The sequence below is a fragment of the Lepisosteus platostomus genome, chromosome 7, assembly GCF_059453375.1.
Source record: "Lepisosteus platostomus isolate fLepPlt1 chromosome 7, fLepPlt1.hap1, whole genome shotgun sequence".
Lineage (NCBI taxonomy): Eukaryota > Metazoa > Chordata > Actinopteri > Semionotiformes > Lepisosteidae > Lepisosteus > Lepisosteus platostomus.
The window spans coordinates 559237-584687 of NC_142617.1; the positions used below are offsets into that span (position 1 = coordinate 559237).

The following is a 25451-nucleotide window of genomic DNA, read 5'->3' on the forward strand; positions in this document are numbered from 1 at the left end:
TGTTTCACTGGCGTTTAACTATCCTGGCAGTTGAATGTAAATACTGTATATACAGTATACATATGGTGCCCGAAGAAGGCTCCATAGCCGAAATGTTGTTTACTTTCTTCTCTTTACAGCATGGAATTATTACTTATTACTCGTTCATATATATTTGCATGCATGCATATGGAGTTTGTTTTGGTTTAGATGTCACTAATTTCCAGACCCTTATCAAAACTGCAGTGAAACTTATTTGTTATTAGAGTTAGAAGATTATCATAGGCTTCAGAAGAGTTGGCTTGCATCTATAGTTCTGTCATCATTAAAGGACTGTCAAAAAAGTCTTTGACCTCATGTTTCATTGGAACCACCACCTGTTAGAAATTAAACTGCAAATCGTAAATAAGTCATCCTTTTCTTTATTGTTTTTCAAAAATGATGTGTCTTTATGATCAGCTTTACTACATAGCTCACACATTTAAAGCATTCTGCTTTTTGTCCCCCACCTCTCTCCTGTTTAGTTACTGGATGAGTTACCAATGATCTACAGCTGCTGTGTATTTGTCTACTGCCTGTAAGTGTTTTCTGTCCTTCCAATAATATAATTCATGTTCAGATTCTGGTGCAGTTTTCTCAGTTTCAGATTCCACTCAAATATGTTAAGGTGAAAGTTTGGAATGTTATCATACAGAAGATTTTGAGAATCAAATTTACAGATTTTGATTGTTCTGTATTAAAATGCAGTCTAGCTTATCTATTTGAGACTGAAAACGCTTTCCCTCTTATTACTTATAAGAACAACCTATGGATTAGTAGTGGGCATTGTTGAATTGAAGATTTAGTTGCTGTAGGAGAACCTTTTTTTCAGACTGCAGAATATAGTTCAACACATTTGTTTCTACAGAATTTGGAATAATATGAATTAGACCGGGCAGATGTTTCAGGTTTCTTCATTCTGCTGCAGTTTTCAATTGATGCTGTATCATTGGAAATAAGAGCCACATATAGTCAATTGTTTTATGTTGTTTTTTTCTCTTTCAGTCACAGTTCACTGTATGGGCTACACTCTTGACTCTGTCTGGGCCTTACGATAAGTCCTGGATCTGAGTTTATAGCCTAAGTCAGTTGCTTGCCAACTCCAAATGAAGAACATTTAAACCAAGTTATTCAGGGGTCTGTTCTTAAGGGACATAAGCACTCTTGTTATTAGATGAAAGGCTTTGCCAAACAGAATCAAGGCTCCTGGATTTGCTGCTGTGGTAAATGTCCTAAACATTCACAGTTATCGTAAAGCCCAGTGCGGTGTTTGTAAGCTGTTGTGAGAAGTGACTTGGGAGATGCTGTACTGTTCATGGAACAAAGGAGCACCCTTCCAGATACCTGCAGGACCAGATCGATATGAACGTGCTCACTGTCCTGGCAACAATCTGGTATTTGGGCTGTGTGCATTGTTTGCTCAGTGTGGGCACCTCTGATGGCTCTCTTCCCCATTGGGGTTGGGATATACTGTAAATGGGTGGAGCTGAACTGAATTAAATATCAACATTTTAAGATGAAGAAAAAATAAGTTGTGACAACTGCAGTGTTCACAATGGGGGAACCCCCCTGCTTTAAATATCAATTTAAAGCCTCAGTGCTGTGTAGCTCTTATTTCATGCAGTTTGTCAGAGCTCCAGACAAGACTGTCCCACAGTGTGCTGGGAGGCTCCCCAGGTGTGAAGGAACCTGACGTAACTGTCTGGTGAGTCCGAGCTAGAGGCATGCCATGCGTTTGGTGCAGTCATCTCAGGAATACTCCATTCTTTCAGAGCTACCAAGGGCTCAGGACAAGAGCCAGATTTGCACTGACAGTTGTGTTCTGCAGTTGATTTGCTAATTATGCTGCTCAGTATTGTGATTTCCAAGGGACATTTATTTGTGCCATGTAACAAATCTTTCATCTCAGTAGGAACTTCTTAGCCATCCTTCAGTTGTATCGCACTGACAGCTGTAATTTTTTTAGTTCAAGATTAAAGGTGTAATTAGCTGTAATAAGTCAGTGCCAGTTAACTCTAAAGTGTTTTCCTGATTTGGCTGAGAATGACCGTGCTGTGATATATTTTTTCCATTGTTACACACATGACCAGTACCATACTGCTTAGTGGCCATATTTAGGTTGACAGATTTATTCAAGACAGGCAGTGGAGCAATGCAAGGCATCTAATTCACAAACTGTAATTGAAGAGCTTCTGCAACAAGGCTGAGGCACTACCAGTTCCTTACATATAGAGTCACCCGGTAATGTGTATTGAGTTTCATAGGTGTTAAAACTGTCTGGATGATATCTTTGAGATTAAAGATGCAGCTAATATCTGTTAATGCTGTTGTTGTTACATTTTTCATCAGCAGGTGATGTGTGTATGCCTTATCTGTTCAAGTCATTTTAATAATTTTGATGTTGTATTTGTCTTCTGATAACCTTTAACTAATGTTTGTTAGTCTTAGCAGCTTTTACTATTAAGAGTATGGACTAGACTGTTAAAAGTGACATTTGGGACTATGTATTCGGCTGCTGAAAATCAAATGATTCATCTAATTTTTCTTCACTCTCTTTTTTGTGGAGAGTGCACTGTGTGAAGGGTATGTTCTCATACACGCTGTGTACTACGTTATGGAGTTAGTCCCTATTCTCTTGTGTACTTTTTGTCCAGGGGCCATTATGGGCATCTTATTTTGGGAATGTGCAGATGTAGTTCACATCTGGAAAGAGATTTCTTCTTCTTTTGTCCACTTGTCCTAAACAAGGATGTTCCTTACTCCCCCCATTTTTTGAAACGATAGCTCGGATCTCGGCCCCTGACAGCAGTGCGAGCAGGTTTGAACTAATCTGAAAGATCTGGAGCCTGGGTGGAGGTTCTGGGGGGCTGCTGCAGTCAGATCGGTGCTGCGCAGAGCCCCCTTCACGCAGGACTGAGTGTTTGCTCTGGGGTTCCCTGAGTGGAAACTTGGAGGAGGCACTGCTGGGGGGGGGGGGGTGTTCACTGTCTTAAAATGTGAAACTAATAATAACTGGATCACAAAATGCAGTCTAAGCCTTTTCTAGTTGTTCTGTTTTTCATTTTTTCCGTGTTGTTGGAGCAGGGCTTTCTGCTTCTTTGGCAGTGTGGGTTTCTCTTGTGTACTGTTGGGTTGAAGTATTGGTTGCAAGATGAGACTGCCACGTGATGCGACAGTTCAGCTGCGAAACACAAAAGGCACATTGTTCTCCACTGTCTTTATTCCATGCTTGTTATGAAAGCCACACTGGCAGTGAAGTTTCGCGGCATTGTTTTTCTGCTTATAAATTCATTGTCCAGATTTGTATTCATAATAAAGCTTCACGGCTTTAATGGATTTACATCAAAAAGTACACGAATAGTTATAGAGCTGTCAAACATGGTTGGCTCCATGATGTCTGAAAACCTTGGAGACACATATAGAATGTGTTTTGGAATCTGTTTATCATTTGTATTTTGGTCTTTTTAACAGTTTTTGACAGCATAGATCCGTAAGCTGTTTCTGTGTACCAGGAGATTTCTATATTGATGTTATTTGATAATGGCAGAGAAAAAAATCCGTTGCGTAATTTTCTGTGTCACTTGTGTATGATTTTAGTACATGTCAGGAATGGCAGTATAGCCTCAAATGAGACATCAGGTGAAACGTAAAGAACATAAGAAAGACCCATCTAACTCATCGAGGAGTTAATTGATCCAAAATAAACCAGGGTATCGGTGTCAGCAATGTGTGTGGGTTGCATGTTGCAGACTCCCACAGCCGTTTGTAAAGTTAGAAATGAACTCTACCAACTGCACTTCAGGAGATCTTGTCATTATATGATGAATGTGAGCTGCAAACTATCTTTCCCTCAAAGAAGTGTTCTTATAGTGACAAGAAAGAGGGGTACCTACGGTGACTGATTCAGGCGCATTGTGCCCTGGGCATGCTGGGGACACTCACCTGACTGAGGAGAAACACTGGCTTGCGAGTGTCTCCTGAATCAATAGGCAGACACGACATTCCTTAATTTATTGATTCTAGTACCCTCCATTCACTCTGATCTTGGTTGTCAAATACACTGTAGCTACCTCTAAGAGAGTCGGCATACACAAGTGTATTAGAAGTAAAAAGATGGATAAATAAAATGTTGGTCGCTAAATGAGGCAGTTCATGGTACAGTGTAATTATTATTGGGAGCTCAGCTCTGTGAAGGTTGGACTGATTCTGAACTACAGAAAGTAAAGTTTGATTTTTTTCCTTGCATTTTCTCTTGTAAGTCCCAGTGATAAGCCATCACATTTTTTAGATTTCACTAGTGAAAATGTAACACATGTATGCGTACATGCATCTGTTGCTGTGTTTTTAATGCATCTGCGCATTGCTGGGTGAGATTTAAATAGATGTTAGAATGACAGTCAAGCCAGTTTTTAATGTTCATTAAGACTATCTGCACTGAAAGATTGTCATTACTGTAGTTCTGATGGCAAATGGCCAAGCCCCTCATTCAAATGAGCTGTTTCAGAATTGGTCACTTTCAGACACTTTTAAGATTTGCATGTCTTTGTCCTATTGCTTGGAATTTTTTATTTTTTTTATTTTGATAATTGAGGACTAATGTTAACTCTTTACCATTTCAGATATGAGTGTTTCAAGCAGAAGAGCTCAATGAATTATTTTCCCATTGTCCTCCTGCTGGTCTTCAGTGTTTTAGTGACTGTGGTAGGTTCACTTTGAATTGCTTTTGAGTCAGAGGAACAGAAACTGATGCTGCTGCCAAAAAATTGTCAGCGTTCATCATTCTGAAACTATAGAATTTGGGTTACTGTTTATGGAGTTGGTTCATATCTGCTTTTTCAAACCCCTGTCAACTACTTCTATTTTCCCAAAATACTCTCCACGGATGACTCCACTGACTGCTTTTCCTGTGGAGAGATTTTTCATGTCTCTTTTTTGTTGAGAGATACCTTTCAGAAGCCCCTTGACAACTCCATTTCTGTTTATTTTGACACAAAGCTAGCACAGGAATACTCGTAGGAACTTCCTGTTGGCAAACCTTAATCGTCAGGAATATGTTCTACATGTGAATCTTAAAATGTAAAATGGAACGTTTTAGGATGATAATCTAACATAATAAATAATGGTTATGTGCAGTATGTGTAATGTGTATAAAAGTGAAATGTGTTAACACGCATGTGACTTTATATTGCAGGTATACTTACAATGGAAGGAGCCAGTGTTCCACCAGGTTAGTATGTTAATTAGGGATCACTGGGTGTGCTTTTCCCCCTTACTTTTTGGAGTAATGGATGCATAGGTTTCGGCTGCGTGATGGTGGTGGTCAGTAGTGGAGAAGGATGTCTGAAGGTTTTGAGACCTGCAGGGAGCTCTTCAGTGGTCGGGGCTGGACAGGGGCATGGCCTCCTGTACTCGCACGCGCTGACAGCAGCTGCTGATGAGCCCGCACTGCCGCAGAATATAAACAAAAGAAAGAGTATGCTTTTTTTAAAAAGCACTGCATCAGTGCCCATGAAAGGCAGACTGCTTAATATCATCTACCACAGAAGACTGCGCTGTGGCATGGCGTAATTAAAAACATCCACTACTGGTAACGGTATGTGCTTCTTTTGTATTGACAGACGTCTACTGCATACTTTGACAAGTGCAAAAATAACTTGAAAAATAGAAAAAAATGAAAAATAAGAAAAGTGAAGATGTCCTTTCTGTTTCTGTTACCTTTCAAACACACTGGCTGTTTTTCTCAGATTGCACAAACCACCTGCTGTGTGTTTAATTCTTCACTAGGGTTGTAACTGGCTGTTTTTACTTTGCCCCTCGTGAAAACAGTGATGAAAACCGCAGTCCCCCTTTGCACTTCTTTCTGTGCCGGGAAATCACTGCAATACAAGTCCTTCCGCTGTCTCTGAGGCTGGCCCACTGACAAAATCAGACGTTTTTCTCATTTTAATATGTTGCATCACAGTCCAAACTTGTATTGAATGTATTTCATAAATGTACATGAATCAGCTTGTTCCACATACTCAAAAGTTACAAATAATGGTTTATTTTTCCACTAAAAATGCTAGTATGCTAATTATGATGACTCGAGGACCTAAAAAGATTTCAGTTTTGCGGGGTTTCACTGACAAAAATCTGTAGGAATTCTTAGGTTCACCCTAAGCAGGTAGGTATGAAGTCTTAGCTTTGCCCATTTCTGCCTCTTGTGTAAATGCCTGCATTTTCTTGTTTTCCTGTCTGCTTAAAACATTTTTATGGAGGAAAACTGTTCCATTCTTTAGAATATAATATAAGAGACAAGTTTCTATATTAAATTGTTTTTGTCAGGAGGGGAAACTTTTTAAATATGAAATCTCATAAGATAAACTGTCTCCAGAGGTAAATGCTACAGAAGGTGTGTGGTAGGCAGAAGACATTGTTCCCTGCCATCATCTTAATGCTGCTTTTCTCTTCTCTGCAGAGAACATGTCAATGCACTGCTTTGTTTTGCTGGTACTTCTGATGGTTGTTTAGACTGCAAGCTCTGCATACCATTCTACACAGTGTCATGCAGAGTGCACTTCAAGTACTGAAAGTATCCATTTCTTCATATGTATAAATTGTCTTGGTTTAGATGCTTGGAAACAATATATTCAGAAATATACATATAAAAATTAGTATTTTATTCCATCTTGAGCAAAAATTGATGATCCCGGATTAGCACCTGGAACTAGATAAGAAGATAGTGAACAGAGGTAATGTGTGAGGTTTTGGTTGAGTGTTGTCTGTATAAGGAGACTGTTTTTTTTTTATTTGAAAGTCTCTAGTCCTCCTATTCCTAAGGACCGGTAGGGAGCCCTGACAGGCTCCCCACCCCTCTTCCTCCTGGTCTAATCTTCTCCAGCTGTGTGAAACAGGCTCAGTTCTGTCTAAACAGCTGTGCTCCATTCAGAGAGATGAGATTTCAAACGCTAGCATCACATTTTGTAGTGGTGGACGTGATTGGTTATAAAATAGCAGGGAAAAGTTTAATATCCCCTGGGAGCACATAGTCTTTCCATGTTCTCCCCCAACATCTGCTCTCCATCAGGATCTCTTGTCAGAGGATCTGTGACTCAAGTTGCCAGCTACAGGAAATACCCAGTAATGCTCAGGTTAACAGCTCAGGGGCTTGTTCTCCTTTGGAATACTCAATTGTGGTGAATGAATGTGGTAATCTCTGATGTTCCCAAGTTTTTACTGAGGTTTGTCTGTGAGTAATTAGGACCTGCTGTTAGCCCACGCTTTCTGTGCGTCAGTAGGCTTTAACCATGTTCTCATTTTCTGCAGGGATACTGAAAAAGTATAGTTTTGTTTAATTGTAAGACATCAAACTTAGATGAAATCTTTACACTTTCAAATTAAGTTTTGAGTTTTGTATTTGTTAATATTCTCTAACATTTACGAGATTTTGTTGTTTCTATTGACTTGATGAGCTAAGATTCACAGCGTAGGACTAGTTTTTGCAAATGCTCTGGAAAATGAGTGAGCTCTTGTTCCTGTGACCATGTATGAGCTTTTACCCTGAGGATTTTACTCATTCTTGTTAAAGAAGTATAAGTGTTTGGTCATAATAGTTTAGGGGCCCGTTATTTGTTAGATTATTGTGAAGTTTATATACAGTTATTGTTTTGCATTGTTGTCTTTGCCAGTTTCCTTTGTAATTCTCTCTCTTGGATTGCCCAATTGAAAGAGCACTTAATCCCTGCAAAACAAATCCCTATAACGCAGTTTGTTGTAGTTTGGTTGTAGTAGCTCTTCATTTTTACCTGCAGCTTGCTGAAACCTATCCTGTCACCTATAAATAACACTGGGCCAAGTGTGGGGCATTTGTAAGATAAATTAAGGATGCTAGTGATGAGAAAAGTATTTGTAATTGAAAACACTAATGCTTAGCTATCATAATCCAGGCTGAGGTGTTGAGGAACTGCAAAGGAGAAAAGCTGCTGCCTTTCAGAGCAGGAAAGAGGCCATGAGCTGAACAAATGGCTTTGTCTTGAAGGTATTTTCAGGTATTATTGCACGGCTCTCTCCTTCGTCCTGCAACATCAAACCAAACATTTTCATTTGGAAAGATTTGAAAATACTTAAATTCTTCATTACTGCTTCCTTAAAAAGGAAGCGTTCAGTGCATGCAGTATTTTGCAGTGAATCAGGTCTCGCTAGCAGTAACAGGATACCATTATGACACCTTCTAGCCTGCCGGTTGGTCTGTTATCCATCCATGCATGTTAACACACACACTGAGAAGAATATATCCACTGTGACCATTTCAACTGTCTCTTGTTGGGAGAAATAAACTGATGACAAAGTGATTTTAAGGATGCCATTTAATGGTCAAACTGCTAGGAGATTTTAATAAAAATTTAAAATCAATGGACGGATGACAGGGTAAAGTGGTAGCTTTTCAATGAAACTCTTCCTTAAACATTGATATGCCCTGATTTCTTCTTTCTTATCTCCCATTTTCCTGCTGTGTTTTACACAGCCTGTACAGATTCCATCACTGTTTTAGTTTTGCTGAGTTACACAGGTAGGCCTGCCACAGTCTTCATGTTGGCTCCGTCTTCACAGGGCTGGTCTCTCAATAGTGAATTGATGTTTATGTTGTGAACATGCTGTCCCTGTGAACAAGTGCAGCTGTGCTGTGGGTCTGTGTGGCGATTCCCATAGTGTGAAACAGCTGCTTTCTTCAGCTCACATGAAGAGGCTGGAAGTGTGGAAGCAGTTCAGATCTCATTTTTGGAAAGTGTTTTTTCGTGTAGCCTTTTAGCCATCTCTTTTGTTTCTCTTTCATGCATTTTAATGATCTGTTTTCATTTGGAAATGTCTTTTGTGCAGCACACAATAGATATTTGCTTTCTGAAACTTACAAATGGAAGTGTTTTTTGCTTTGTCTTTATTAAGCAAATGTAATATTGTTTAGTCACTCTTCAATTATCTATTAGGATTTGTTAGCCACAAAACATTGCTTTTTCTTTTTAAAGTCTCCTTAATTAGACATTGCTAAATTAATGGTTTCTGGGGCATTTCTTCTTTTGATCCCTTAACACTTTGGGGATCTTATTTTTAAGTGCACTTGATTGTTAATTTGGATGCTGCATGGCCATCACCAAAATGTCCAGTAATTTGGATCCTTTTCGGTCGTAATATAATGCATTAATTCTAACAGTGCAAGTGCTGGCACTATAAAAAGTGCTCAGAGGAAGACAGAATGCCTCATTTTAGGATAACTGCATATAAAAAAATCAGTTTTATTCATTGTTTAAAAACATGACTAAGGTTCTATCCTGTCTTGCCTTCATTGGTTTGGTCCACTGGAGGAGATTTTACACAAATACATTTATCTCACAGTTTCAGTGCACATCAGGTTGAATATTATTCATGCAACGGTGTGAAAGAGACTTGAACCATAAACTCCTCAGGGAATAAAAAGTTAAGGTGATTGAGATGTTAATGGTGTTAAAATGACCCTTTATGCCGTTTATAGTAATTGAGCATTAACTTGGCACCACCTGGTGGCTATTTGTTGTAATTACACAATTAATTTGATTCCACTGCAAAGAAACCACCAAAAAAATTAGCAGATAGCGATTTACATTTTTGTTTTTTTTAGTTAATCTATATATATATATAAAATAAGTACTGTTGTATTTTAATAAAGTGTTCAGCTTTTGTACTTCACTGTGGTGGAATCGATGTATCTGAGCTTAGGCAATCTGTTGATGACATTGTAAAAATGTATCCTCTGCTTTGAACATAGCTTGATCCTGCATACTCAATGCTTGATGCTGAATTTCCCTTCCACTGCCTGGTGAAAGTTTGTCTTTGTATTATGGTATAAATTTTCAGAAATATGGCAAGAACCGGCTCTCAAGAAGGTGGGTCTCACCTCACTCCTTGCCAAACCCATCAAATTATCACCTGTTAAATACTGACTTAGCTGTTTTTTTTTTCTTAAGTGGACAGATTTATGGAATAAAGATGAATACAAGTTAATCTGTTGAACCTATAAAATACTTCTGCCAACTATATTGAAATCCAGAGTGAAAGCTTGTTGAACAATATATTGATAAATGCATCAAATGAGTTGTTTCTTGTCTCAGCATATTACCAAATGCACAGTATGTGCTGGGTGTTAAGATAGACACTCTACAAATCTTCAGGTTTAAGTAAAAGAATGGAAATCTACTGTTGTTTCTTGAAACTTTATGGAAAAAAGATAAAGTGCGGATATGAAAGCATTTTCATTTATAATATAGGCTAAAATGCGAAAGGGGTGTTCTGAGAAAGATTGTTGAATGCATAGAACTAAATAGTGGCGAGAACTCTTTTCAAATTAAAACTCACTTCTCACGGCTCATCTTGGAGGTGGAGAAGAATCGGGCTCCAGTGTCCTTACAACAGCTGCAGTCCCTTATATAGCTGGTGCTGCTGCAGCTGGTATTACTTTGAACATAGTGCTGGTCTGCCTGGCATCTGTGCTTTTCAGCTAAATTTAAATTTTAAATCAATGGTTTTTCTACACCCAATTATAGATCATATGGTATTAGTACAGACTGCATTTAATCTTAATGTTATTGTGTGCAGTAACTCTTCTTTAGACTTTTGTGTACATTATTTGGCCTTTGTAAATACTATTTTGTAGTGCCCTTTCTACAGCTGAAGTATTTGTTTTCAAAAGCTGTATGATGTTAAAGACTGTGTAGGTATTAAAATAATATAAAACATTTACCTGTGTAATATTTGCAACATATATTGTATTTATCAGAAGCATAATGTTTTTAATTACTTTGAGCAAATGGTGTTGTTATTTAGTATGACCAAAAGCTCTGATTGTATTTCTCATAGAAAAACATAAACTGTGCCTTAGAGCAATAATTTCTTCAAATGCATTTCCTTGCCCTTTTCTGCACCATGCTTTTTGCAAATGGAAATGAGATGTCTGACAAATTGTGATGCCTGTTTACATTTCAGACTTGATTGACTTCTGAATTGTTGTGGAAGGTTTTGGCTTGCTTTTTCTAAACAAACTTTAATTGTGCTATTTTTCTTTAATGCCATTCTTCAACTCCACAGCCTAAAATGACATATTTAAATAGAGAAAATAAGAGAAGGATCTATAACTCTTTGAGCCCTGTAAAACCTTGAAAAGCTGTTATAGTTATTGGTAATACAAGGGGTTTGTGAGAACTAATCTCCTTTTGAAAATTGGACTTGATTGATTATAAATGCCATCCTAGAAATTGATAAGAAATACCACTTTTCTGTAATCACCTATTTTCCCCTGACTGTAATTTGTAGTTATGTACATGTCAGATCAATACAAACGTGCTACACACCACAGAGCTTATTCTTCTTTTTATATGTATAACCTGATGCAGGTTAATGCAGAAATAATATAAAGGAATTTTGCCAAAGTGCATCTTTTTAGCCTGCTTCTGTAGCTTGAACTCATTTTTAATTTCATTCAGTGCCAGCTGACATTCTGGTGTGTGTTCAGTATATGTGGAAATAAACAATAGAAATTAAAAAGTAAACCTTTTCTTCTTTTAAAGTTTAAGATGTAATTTCAGACTCGTAATCTGAAAATCAAGTGATCTTGTTGTAGCAAGGGTCAGCTGTGATTGCTTCACTACCTTCTGGCCACTGTGATGCATTTTAAACACCTGATGATAAACTGAATGTCAGAAAAATGGGCTTTGAACAGGAGCCAGTTTGCGCATAAGTAACTTAATATATTCGTTTTCACCCACTGCGACTGAATTTGCAGAGAGAGTGAATGAGGAGGCTACCAATAAAAACAAAAATGTGCACTGTGAAGCCTCATTAAAGTATTCAAATACAAGAAAGACGCTACAAGGCTTATCTCAGTTTGTGTTGTGCAGCAACAGTTCAAGGCTGTACCCAAGATGTACATTGATTTTTATATTTAAATATTGCAGAAAATTTCACTCATTGCAGAAATGTCAAAATATCGTAGTGTTTTATGTTACCAAAAACAATTAAAACCAACATTTAGCTTTATAAAGCTTCTAAAAACAATATAAAGTTTTAGTACTGTTTTCCATGCAGTAAAGCATTATGTACAGTACAGGTCTGCAGACCACCCCGCCTGACCTTTAAACTTTATAAACCTGCACAGTACATACAGCTTTAGCCTTCCACCTTTTTTAAGACACTGATGTCATGACAATGATTCAGGATGACAAATAGAGCAATTTTACTAGGGAAGTGGAAATGCATATATTTTTTAATTGGCAGAATCAAGTGCATTAATTTCAAAATCTGCAGTCACCCTGTTATCCTAAAATTGGTAACAGAGCCAGCACAAATACTAACACTGAGTAACTGACAGAATCACTGAACGATTCTGAGACTTAATTACATTTTTCAAATCTCTTTCCTGCTACATTAAATAAGTGTTTTATTTGAATGAAGTGAATTGCCCAGGTAGAAAATTTTAATTTGATCACCCACTGTTCTGAAGAAAATTACTCTGCAGCTTGAAGCAAGCTAGTCGGAAACCTGGGCTCAGAAGAGCAAGGCACATCAGTGGGACAGCAAAGTGGGTTTTTGCTTTGTGGTATGCAGGAGCAGAATAGATACACAGCTATGCAGATCTTTTAAAGGAACAAATACAAAGTCAGTGTCTTAACATGGAACAGTGTGTTCAACCACTGACGTTTACTAGGAGAGACGAGTGGAGAATGAACCTGATTAGTATCTGCTGCTCCTAGTGAATTGTAGGTTAGCAAGATACGTCAGCCTGTACCAGTCCCTTAGAAACATGACTTAAATATTTTGTACTTTAAAGGAAAGTTTTTTTATTATTGAACATTAAAGTTGCTGGATTTATGAATGCAGATTTCTGTATCTGTTTTCACCCAGGTGATGTATGGTATACTGGTGGCATGCCTAGTTCTGCGATCTGTATTCATCGTTACATGGTAAGTATCGGACTGATGGTGTAAAGCGTATTGTTAAAATTGTATACATTTTAATGCATTTCTTAATTACTTAAGGTGCCATGACATATAATCCCAGATATTTATTATCCTGCTGTCAGGGTGTACCCTTGGCTCAGGCCACTGTCCTACACATCCCTGAGTGTGTTCATGATGGGATTCGTACTGTGGAACATAGACAACATCTTCTGTGATACCCTGAGGTAAGAAACCATTTGCTGAATAGAATTACAGGACTTCAAAAAGTGAAAAATGTGTTTTTCTGCAATAAGATCTTAAATAGTGTGCTTGGTTTGGAATCAAGCTGTGCAGTTCTTCACTCTTGTGTACAAAAGTGTGTTGTATGTCACCAATAACAGCAGTTGCTGAAACAGGCTTGCGGCCAGAAAGCAACCAGAAAAAACACAACCCCCCACTTAAGCACATTCGGAATCATGCTGGTTGAATTCACTGATGAGCTTTTGTTGCTTTTTGTTATTGCTGTATTGACTGGCTAAGAGCGTCCAGTTTATATCGCACGTGTCCTTCTCCTCCAGAGAAGCTCGTCTGAGGCTCCCTGCTGTTGTTGGTGCAGTCACCCAGTTTCACGCCTGGTGGCACATTCTGACAGGCCTGGGGTCCTACCTGCACATTCTTTTTAGGTAAGATTTTCCTACCAGCGGTCAATAGACAATTACTGGAGTAATGCTGTATATCCGTCACGCTAAAGAGCAATCAGAAGAGTAGTATGGTATACAGACAGTAACAGTATGGTAATATTCTGTTGATCTGGCATCAAACCTTTTTGCCATGAGGAAAGCTGTAAAATAGTGTGCCGTTTCGGTAACCGAATATGCTATCGAATGCGGAGATCACTGTTCTGTATAGCTGAGTACCGAGAGAAATATATTTTTTCCATTCTTTAAGAATGTGTTAAACTGCAATTCAGTTTGCTTTCCTACCTCTTCACAGCCTCTATACTCGAACAACCTACCTCAAGCACAGGCCGAATGTAAAGGTATGTTTATTCTCTTTTCTTTTTCTGAAAAATAAGGAAACAAGTACAAAAGGTAAATGGAAAAATGGATCGCCTTCCCGAATGGGCGCTGCATTTTAGAAGTGCATAGTGTCATGCCACTCCTGCGCTGTAAATTGAGTTCTTTTTACATGTCTGGCTGCAAGGTGCTGTACTGATGGAAGCAGTGCATGCATGAACGCAATAAAATCTGTCAGTGCTGCTTAGTTCAAGTACAGTTTTGAGGTGAAGACCCTGCTGACCTGACCTCTGGCTTTGTTCGCAGTTCATATGTGGAGTGTGGCCTGTGATCCGAGTGGAGCCTCCCAAGAAGAAGTGAGGGGGAAGGGAAAGTGAGGACCAAGCCTGTGGCAAGCACACGCTCCAGAGCCAGGCAATAGGACGGCATCCCAGTTACAGCTGATTCCAGTGGCTGGAGGCCAGGAGTTTCCCATCTCTTGATTTGGAGGGATACTTGAATTTCCACGAGTGCAAGATTTAGCATTTAGTATGGATAACAGGGAATGGTTTGGTTTTATTTTTATGGTTTCTTCTAGGGGTGAACATTTAGTCAAATGATATGGTGGAGATTGTGTTTATAAAGACACACTTGAGTGTATATTTATAATTATGGCTGCAGTTTACAAGGCAGAAATAGCTATGTATTTAAGAGCTCTTTGACTCTTTTCTGTTAAAACCACTGTAATACCAAGAGAAAACACAAATTTGATAATAAACCAGTCCTGCAATATTGAAACATTTCGTTACGAAAGAAGTTCATCAGATGCTACATTGTAACGACAACATAGTGATTACTTGGTGATTAATAGTAGTTACATACTGTAGCTCTTTATGTCCAGTAACCTTAATTGTTGACAGAATCATGTTAGTGGAAAGGGAAAGAATCTTTGAGCTGGTCACAAAACTGGAGGTGGCTTTCACTTTATAATCAAGGCATTAGTGTTGTTTGTTGGATGATTTTTTCAAAAATGGGCCTGTAGGTAAATACCATACAAGGGTGTTGTAGTGCATACTTTACTGAGGCCAGCCAACAGACATGAATACGATAAAACTGCAAACTGGTGATCGATGCTTAGAACCTGCTAATCAAGAATGTGATGGATTTAAGATTTGTGCTTTTTTCCCTAACGCATGGTAGGTTATGGAATTTTGACTCGGAGGTGCTCAAGGGCCTGTGATATTATTAGTCTGGTTCAGCGGCACTGAAGAGCATAAAACAGCAGGCTGACTTTTTTTTAAACTTTATCGAACAAAGTGCAAGTGATTATACCTTTCATTGTTTGTCAGCAGATTAATACTAGAAAGGGGTGCTTTTTAAAAATGTCCAGTTAACATTACCTTAATATCTGCTCTGTGCAAAATGACTACACAGGCTATTCTGTATGTGTGTATCACGTGTTATTGTCCAATAAGGGGCTTAAAAAAGCTAATAAGTAAACTGTAAAGAGTGGTAAGATAATACCTACAGTACATACTATTGCTTTTCTTGCTTTCTAACACGTAGTTTCAGGAGTATGTGTACCGCTAAATTGTATTAATTGGATTACATTTCAAATTTAGTACACATTTTCAAACATTTCTGTTGGGCATATATTATTTGGAACATGCCCATCAGACAATGGGAAATAAAACCAGCTGGTTTTTCACTTGCTCCCAAGTTTTCATTGCATACTGCAGGTTTTTATATCTAGTGTAGGGCTGGCTTTATTCTGGCAGGAATTAGACTGTTTTTTCCAGATATTTCAAAGTAAATGGATGTATCCTTATGTGATCCTGACATATGTCCTTAGTGTTTTTTTGTTTATATTATTATTTTTCACATACAGCATTATTTAAAACCTTTGGGTTGAATATGCAGTTAGTTACCGGTATAGTATGCCTGAACTGGCTTTAATACAGTCTTTTAATGATCAGGGATTGCTTGATTGTGTTGCTCAGTCCGAGGCTCAGCTGACTGTTTTCTTCAGAAGCCAAGCACCCGTGCAAAGACTGTGGGTTCTTTGCTAAACAAAATGATATTTTTTATACAAGTTTTTTAGTCATGGAATTTATACCATCTGTGTTTGGATAAATAACAGAAGATTTATTAATTCTTTATTGATTAAAGCAGTTCAGTAAGTGTAAAGTATCAACTTGATTCTCTTTCATGACAACAGAAAAACCAAACCTTTATACAAAATTGAAAACTAATGAAAAGTAAACTAACCACGTTGAAGAAGCTGCTTCCAAACCAGTTTCTCTGCAGCACAGTCATTGGTGGATATTTGGTGGTTAGTGCATTTTACCTATTACATACACTTGCATGTACTCGAGGTAAGAAAGTGGGTGCATTCCAATGTTTATAACCGTGTATCCTTTAACAGCAGCTGGTATACGACTGTGAACCCTTGTGCATGCTATTACATTGGTGAAAGAGTCAGGCACAGGTCCCTGTGTGGGTTGTTATCAGGGATAGCTCTTCTGAGCAGTTTCACTAGAGAACTGTATTCCCACAGTTGTCTAATGAACAGTGTTAATTAAATATGTACCGCAGTCTCCCCAGTAGGGCAGAAGGGACCATGGTCCTCAGCGTGTGCAGCAGGGACATTGCCTCAAAAGGAATAGGTTTCTTGTTGGCAGGTTTAAAGAGGAGTTCAGTTGTCACTACTAAATTATGGATGTTTAACAAAAATTACAGCTGCAAAAGATTTGAAGAGCCCCAACTCATTTTGGTGAGAGCAATTTTCCAAGAGAGCAACTCTAAACTACTTTTTTCAACCAGTCTTATTTTTCAAATTAGACCGAACTGTCATTTCAAACTGAAACACCTCCTGCTTACTGTGTCAAACTGGACCTCTGACCCTGTTATGTTGTGGGGAAAAATGTTCCAGCACACCACAGAATAATCCAGTCAGCAACAGAAGCATTATGTCAAAAAGCACCATAATATCAGAACTTCATTTTGCTTCAAATGGCTGTTTCATTGGAGCAGTAAATATTTGTCCACAGAATCTGAAAGGCCTTTCATATAGTTCTACTTTACCTGTGCTGGTGAACAAAAGAAAATAATTGATCTCATTAGATAATTGGTTAATTCGAGTCTTATTTTCTGTTTTTTGCATTTGAATTGTGAACTGGTGTTTTAAGGCTAGACTGTTGTTCAATCTTCTACCAGATACTACTTTGAAATACTAAACTAAGAATGTTAAATAGATGCTGCTGGTTGGGGAAAATGACATTGTACTGATGTTGAGTGTGCCTTAACTTTTGAACTACAACTGTAATCCATGTTGCCTTGAATTTCATTGTTTCATTTTTTTAATGTATAATAAAACACAACAGGTAAACAGAAAAAAAATTACTTGGATTATATCTACACAGAAATACAGAAATCATTGTCCAAATCTGTACTATAGTGTGTATCACATGTAGACAATTGCGGCAGTATTCAAGTCCTGTATACGTTGTTGTGCCAATGGTACAGAAAGATTAAACACATTCTGTGATGGTCAGACCTATAGTATTGTTGCTTTCTCTGTCTTATTTTTGAACGTATGCTCAATTTTTCGTTAAATCATACTAAGTGTTGATCATTCCCAGGAAATTTTTACAGTTTTGTTTTAGAGGCTATGAAAAGTGCTAGACTGGGGTATGGGTTTTTTTATTTTTAATATTGAATATTATGAACAAGGAGCAGTAATGTGAAACAATATCATGAAAAGGGAGTACATATAATAAATTATAAAAACATCTGCTTTGGTACTGGATACAGTGCTTGTCAAACTGGAAGTTACCTTAACATGCTGAAATGAAATTCTCTACATGTTAATGCACTGATCTGTATGGTTTTATACAGTCATGTATTTTGTGAAGACATTCTGTTATACTTACATAATGTGTCTTATGTAACCAGTTTTTTATGTATTAACATTGTATTAAATTGCATTTGTACTATGTAGATTTAATTTAAATGGTGCATTATAAAGGGTTGTATTGTGGATATTGATTGTTTACTTCATTTTAACCTTCGAGTTTTTAGATCTCCAGTTTTCTCCTACTCTGAAAGTTTCAGGTACTTTGCGTGGCTGAGCAGACTCCAGACAGCTCCATCTCACAGCCTTTTGGGCTGATGCCTCTGGAGCTCACTGTCTAAATCCAAGGGACCTGCAGTTTCAGATGTGATTTAAGACAGTTAAAGGACGTGTAAAGGCTTTTCTTGTGTCATTACGTCTTGCTGATTGTCACTTCAGAGCAGTCACAAGCGAGTGGGGCAGGCCCACGCTCCCGTTTGGTGGGTAGAGCCGATTGATCCAGGATCTCATCCTGCAGTTTCTCCCGTGAAGCTGTCGTAGGCTGGGCAGCTTGTTCCACTCTCCCACGCTTTCCACTTTATTTTTTTGCTTGCGGATTGTTTGTGCTGCTGTGCGTACAGAATTGTGCCATTACAGATCTATATGCAGAAGAGCAATTCACATGTCACTGAAATCGCGTTTATTGGGACAGTATTTCAGTGTCTGAGAGAGCATGGCAAAGTATTAGAAAATCAATGAAACACTGAAGAGTTTATTTTTATAACCAATTAACCAGTTCATTTGTTTAATGCTTTTATATAATGGTCTGTTTTTCTGGCCTGAGGACCCCATGCCTGCTGGATTCTGTGCCAGCTGAGCTCTGTTACATAAATGGACTTTTAACTAGTCTAATTGGAATAATTATTGCTCTTTGTTTTTCACTCTTACCTATATTGGAGGTTGCCTTTTAACTTCTGAGTTTTATAAGTAACTTTAGACCTCCAAGTTCTGAGTAGAAATAAAAACATTAAAAAGTTCCAGTCGGGTAGCTTGTTAGTTCGCCTGTGTTGGGCTGGTCAATGAATCTTGGATGTCGTGGCTGTGTTGGCATGGAGTTCATTTTGCTGTCCACCAGAGGGCAGTATAACAAAACAATTTGCGTGAAGTCGCGTCATTGAACTGAAGTGCGGTCTGTGGTTTATATGTGCACGACCCCCATTCTGGTGTTTAAAGTTTGTGACGTTTTAATTGCACAAACTTGTTAACCTGTGAAACATCCCCATGCTTCGACTATTTAGAGTCTAGTTTGAATTTTCGTCTTAATCTTTTTAAGAACAGAAAGCTATAAGCCAGAGGAAGCAGTGTGCGTCATTGTGCCTGTTTGATTTCTAGGGAACAATCCAGCTGTTTTTGAAGGTTTCTAGGGACCTGGCTTTAGTACAACTCTGTACCTCTTGCTCTTGCTGCTGAGTACAAAGTAACTCATTTTGCAACTTTCTCACTCTTTCAGGATTTTTGAAGACTTGTAACTTCTCCCTCTCTACGTTCCAGCATGAAAACCTGTTCCTTTGCAGCTCACACTCTGACACAGCTCCCCACTCAAACCGTTTGGAGGGTTTGTTTTCACACCCTGGACATAGCCCTTGCGCTGGCTTCTCTCCAGCCCTGAGTGTTCTGTATTCCTCCCCACAGTGTAGGCTGTCCCTCCTATGAGTGTGTCCTCTGTGATGAAGTATGTCGGAGGCAAGATCGTCGTTGGAAATCAGGACAAGCAGTGGGCCTAATACAGACCCTGCCCTGGGTGCTCAGTGAACACCCTGTGTATAATATTTATTCCAAATCCCAGCCCTTTCTTCTCATCGTCTTGATGCTCTGCAGCTCCTCCTGGGTGAAGGCCTGTGGAGACCCAGCTGGGCTGCGCACAGGCGCCGATGTGCACAGCTTTCTGACCAGGTGGCCCAGCCAGTGTGCGGCTACTCAGGTGATGTGACACACAAACCATGTTTTCACCTTTCTGTCTCTAGATCCTGCTGCTGCCAGATATCTGGGGATCACTGACTTACTAGCAACCGAATAAGCTAGACAGGCCGTTAGCCTCCATCTGCTCGTAACATCCCCTGTGGTATCTCTATGCTACCCTAGTGAAACCCTGATGTTCACCCTTTTAAATCTTGATACTTTGTTTTCTATGGGTTTTGTCAACTCCATATAGAAATGTCTTGTCACTGTGCTGTCCTGTGAATCTGCGTTGCTTTCATGGTGTCTTGCTATACTTGCCGGTAAGACCAGAGTAGATCTCCCCGAGGGCTGTGTTGTACTGTTCTTGTCAGTCTAGCTCAGTACTGTACATAGACAGTGGAATAATATCAGCATTTCCAGAATACACTTTTATCGGAGGATAACTGGATTTCTATGGACAGCTGTCACAGATGAGGAATGTTTTCTGCTGATCATTAAATTAATAATCCGCATAAGCAATTTACATGAAATGGGTTCTTGCTTTCAATGGGTTATTTAGCCTCATTTCTGAACTCAAAAGGAAAGGGAGAAACCTCCTCCTCATTATTATTAAATTCTAATAACTGCAACAGGTCTGTTTTTTGTTTAATCATTCAAACCATTATTTTGTCAGTAAATTTAAGTCTGTAGCAGTCTCTTGGTCCCGGTGCTGTGCTGGGTTGTGTGGTCAAGAGCTTAAGTGTTTTGGTGCTAGCTTGTGTTGCAGACTCCTGAGAAGGAAAAGGCCTTGCTTGTTTGAGCCTTCATGCCACACAACAAGTAAAGATAAGTCATTCCAACCACCTCTGGGGACAAATTATTTGGGATCTCAACGGTTGCTCTTTCTTGGTGTGTTTTTTTCCTTTAAAATGCCTTACAGAGTTTGCTGAAATCACAAAGGGAACGCTTACCAGGATCAATTAAAATGACACACTGGTGAGGCACATTAGCCTGTGAGGCAGCTGTTATTTGTGCTGAGAGTTTTTCTCAGGATGTGAATCATTGATGTGAGCTTGGTTACTCGGATGATTCCCAGTGATAATTGCAAGCTGTCAGCGTGTTGTTTCGTCACGCTGCTCTGGGGCGTGGCAGAGGTCTGCTGAGCAGGCTGTATCGATGCTGGCTGTTCCCCAGCAGAGCACGTGGCCGGTGTTTGGAAGCAAGCTAGCACAGAGAGGCTGTGAGCAACAAAGTAGCAGCAGCAACACGACACAAACAAACGCTGATTGATGATGTTTGCATTTGCGCAGTAAAATCGTACGATTTTATATTAATGAAAAATACTCACCACTGCTCTGCCCTATAATGCAAACAATGACGAGAAAAAAAGACTTTTGCCTTTTATACCTCAGTGTTACCTCCTGAGTCATTTGTCTTTAGCTAAAGTCTAATCCAGTTTCTGGGAGGAGACACCTTTTCATCTGTTCCCAGACGGCTCTGGCCTGGAGCCCACAGTGTTGACTAGTATTCGCCATGTTGATAGCAATGGCCGTTTCCTCTGTTCAGAATTTTGGATACTCTGGTGTTTGTCCTCTGCTTTTTTTCTGCTTGATCCTAAATGAACCGTATCACAGACACAGAAGATGCATCATGTTCTGAAATGAAAATGAAATGAATGCATTATCATGAAATGAGCAGGCACAAAACTCACAAACATCTGGTTCTTTCACTATTTCTTTGGTTTTTGTTTTATTTTCAGATCTATTCCTGTGACTTTAATTACGTAATTTGCTCTATTTCCTCGTACAAGCAAGGTCTCTCAAATGTTATTAGTGGGTTTAATGCTGATATCCAGGCTTTCATTACCGATAGAATGCTATATTAGAATAGCTATGATAGGCGCCAGGCTTTCTAGGTGGTTAATCGTTTCAAAACAGATTTTTCCAGAGCTAACCATAGTGTGGGTTATGTAGCGATTTTTGCTTGCAATATTCTTACTATCCTTCTAATATTATCCATGTAAATAATGACTCATGATGTATAATAATATAATAATTGTTACTTTGATACAGCCCAGCCCACAGTTTTCAACAAGGTTTTGAAAACACCTTGTACGGTTTGGAGTTGGGACGTTTTGCTGGGATGATGTGTTATGAATATTTGGGGCTCAAGAGGTCAGCAGCTGAATTCCCCTTGAGGGGGGTGCAAGCTGCACCGTGGGACATGATTAAGGAATTTGGCTGCTGTCAGTAGAGTTTGTTTAGCTGTTTTCCAGCTCCAAGTCTTTGCAATACCGAGAACTCCAAGCTTGAGTAAGCTCCTTTCATCACCTGCAGGAAGGTGGCACAGCTTTGTTATTCAGTCTAGAGAAGCCTTTGCTTAGCTGCAGTACTCAAAGGCATGAGTAATGAATTAAAGTCAAAGTATATAGGCAGATCAGCACAGGCTCAAATCCGGATAAAAAGCTGAAATCGCTTGAAAGTGTGTGATTTAGGTTTTTTCCTATTTAATTACTAGATATTTCCTTTAGATACAATAATCACAAAGTGATGCACTGAGCAAGGAAGAAGCTTATAATCACATTTTCTCTGCAATTACTTCTTTTTGCACTCTCCATCTGACATATAAATGCTGTATATGTTCTAAATTAATTAGCTTTTATTTGACATTGTTTGGCTGGTAGGAAGAAAACATTTTTATTAGCACTTTTCAAGAAACAAAAAATTTTTATAACTTAAAAATAAATGTTGCTTTGATATCTTAGCCTCACTTGTCTCTTTCCCCTTGCATTTTATTCTATAGCACTGCCTGTCCTTACGTGTATTCTGTTAGTTTTGAATTATTTTATAAAAGTGCTCTCTTCCATTTTCTATATTTTTCTAATAATGTATAAAACCATTTGTGCATTTGGTCAATCTCTTTGCTTCAAGCAAGAAGAACCTCTTTAAGCTGTTGTCTCCCATTCTCTTCCAGACCTATCCTGAGTCCACTCCTCCTTGTCTCATTCCTTCAGTCCTTCTGAAATCGGAAACCTTTGTTTGGTGTTCAGTACGTGTGCGTCTCACAATGTACCTCAGAGCTACTGTATCCATACCAGATTAACTAGATACAAAAATTCCCTCTAGTAGGTGTTCTGATGAATAGATTAAGAAATCAGTCATTAGCTTAATCTTCTCATTCAGTTTTTGTTGCTGATTTTTCCTATTGTTTTTTTACAGTCTATGTGGGGGAAGTTTTCCACAACAGTCATGCAACCCACTCATGACAGAACAGTGTTCTGTTTTCAGAGGGACACTGTAGGACTGGTGTTGAACTTACATCATTATTAAGAGTCAAAGTCCCAGCAGAGTGGGTGGACATGAACCGTCTTCAGAGTACAGTAGACAGGTGACTCATGTGCCAAGGTGCTGGCTGACTTGCTCCTGATCGGCATCTTTCCATTTCTTTCTTTTCGTGCTTTGTTTTTTCCCTTTTCTTCCTTGGACATTTCTCCAGATCTTGTGTTTTGTGCTGCTCGCTGAATTCGTTCTCTCTGTCATAGCAGCACCCAGGACGATCCCACTTCGTTTGCGACCCTGGGCCGAAGCTACGTGAGAAATATGTCTATTCTTTTCCTGAAGTGTGGGTTGTGGCTCAGCAGAGAGTGAAAAACACACTCATTCAACACTCAAGTTTGGGTTCAGAAGTCAATCGATCGATAAGATCGAACAGTGCTCCAGCAGTGAACAAACACTAACTCTGTGACCTATTGCTGAGCTCTGAGATACATTATTATGAGGTCTTTGTAAAAAGGCATCATCACGCAGCAGGTGATTAGAAAATTGGTACTCTTTCATTTCTGCACAATGGACTGTGCCTGCAGCACAATCTCGGCATTGAGGAATTGATGTCATTTACTGGTGTGTCATATCCTGTGAAGTGTTTACTGTGCGTTTACTTGGAGTTTTCAGGAATGCAACACCAGCTTAAGGAAACAAGTTTAGGAAAGCACTGGATTTTCCCAGGTTTAGTTCGGCCAGAATGGAAATGTTTATGCCGCCTTGCCACAATTTCCCATAAAGGATTTTTAAGCTTTTAGGAACCCAGTGTCCCAGTTAAAATGTAATATAATAAAAGTTCAAGTTCCATGGCTTTTCTGCTTGGTTAAATTCTGAAGGTGGAAATATAAATCCCCTAATAATGAAAAGCTATTTCCAAAGTAAACATGGAGATCATCCCTCATGAAATTGCATCTTTAATTAAGAAATTAAGCATTTGTGCCAAACTATAGCCTTAAACTTGCAGTTGCAAAAGTGTCTTTCTGTCTTTCTAGTGTATAAATGTAGTGTGCATGTACATAGTGTGGTGTAGCATAGTCCACATCACATGATTACACTGGACACGGCTGTGGAATCACTGTGTTGATCCAGTATCTTTTAGCACTTTTTCTGAGTTACCTGAAAGGCATTGTTACAATAAGTGTAATGTCAATAATGTAATGTCAATTGTTTGTCTATAAGTGCTTTAGCATATTTCTAAACTTTCATTCTTGAATGGTTATTTACCTAGTAGTAAAAACATTGTACACAGTGTCTAGGGTTCTGGATTTGAAACTAGAAGGTTATGGGTACAAATCCCAGGTGATTCTCTGCTCTTGTCCCCTTGACCAAGCTGCTGCACCTGAACTGTCCCAGTAACACACACCACACCCTTCACCACCCTTATTATCCGATACAGTAGTATAATTGCTGAAAATGTCAATTCCTAAACCCTTTACTAGTTAATAATTGCCTAATTCACCTCTAGTGTGGCTATTTACAAGAATTTTAAAAGTTTCTAGTGGCTTGGGATTGAGCTAACGTGTGGTCTCTTCTTGTTCGACACCTTTGCTTTGTTCGTTTGTTGTGCAGAGCAAGAGGCTGCAGGCTGGTTCCCGTCTGACCGGGACGCTGAGAGCACTTCCAGCTCTGTGTTTGAGTTGTTAAGGCTGTGCCAGGGTAGCAGTCCTGTCTGCAGGCGGCATCAGTCTTCCTCGGGCTCATACTTCATACACGTACTGTTTCCTCAGGGCTTAAAGGGCCTGATACAGTCATCATCTCCCTCCACTTAGATGACACATAAATCATTAATTTCTTTCCCGGATCCTTCTTAAAACACATACTAACAATTGCAATATGTGTGTGGAGACAAACACAAGTAGGAACTGTGGTTTCTGAGGTGGGGGAGGGCATCTAGCTTGTTTGGTATTTAGTAGCAAATTGTACCAAGGATCTTATCCAGCTGTTTCTTGAAGGAGGGCTGCGTATCGGCTTCAACATTGTTGCCTTACAAATATTGCTTTCTAATACTGCTTGGCGAGTTTGATTGTGAAGAAATGGGACTGAATTTGTTATGTTGCTATTTTGCTTTGAATGTATCTTCAAATTAATAAGTTTTCCTAAGAAGACATGCATATACATTTCAAAATCATGGCTGTGTAGCTTGTTAGATACTCTCCTTACCCTTTGTGTAAAGAAGTGCCTCTTGTTCTGCAACGTCCTCAGCGATCCTCTCAAACAGAATAATGATCCTTCCACAATTTGGACAGCTCACTCTGTTGCTATTATTTCAAGAGAAATTTAGATTGTGTCAAGTATTTCTTCTCTTCCTCCAAAAGAACAGATAACTGATAAATGCCTATGTAGTGTCACATCCAGCTGCCACTTGCAGTTGATGTCTAGGTTGCAGGTTGCAGTGCTTCCAGTTCAC

The 25451-nt window shown here is 39.0% G+C and overlaps 1 protein-coding gene across 1 annotated transcript in view; it reads left to right on the top strand.

Moving 5' to 3' along the window:
• Nucleotides 1-17995, top strand: part of acer3 (alkaline ceramidase 3) — a 29380-nt gene extending 11385 nt beyond the window's left edge. Inside the window, exons 4-11 of the mRNA XM_088638355.1 lie at nt 504-556; nt 4638-4719; nt 5210-5245; nt 12925-12983; nt 13103-13204; nt 13538-13642; nt 13953-13998; nt 14282-17995. Coding sequence (XP_088494481.1) covers nt 504-556; nt 4638-4719; nt 5210-5245; nt 12925-12983; nt 13103-13204; nt 13538-13642; nt 13953-13998; nt 14282-14335 — 537 coding nt within the window. The 3' untranslated portion in view covers nt 14336-17995. The remainder of the gene's footprint in view (nt 1-503; nt 557-4637; nt 4720-5209; nt 5246-12924; nt 12984-13102; nt 13205-13537; nt 13643-13952; nt 13999-14281) is intronic.
• Nucleotides 17996-25451: the final 7456 nt, after the last annotated feature.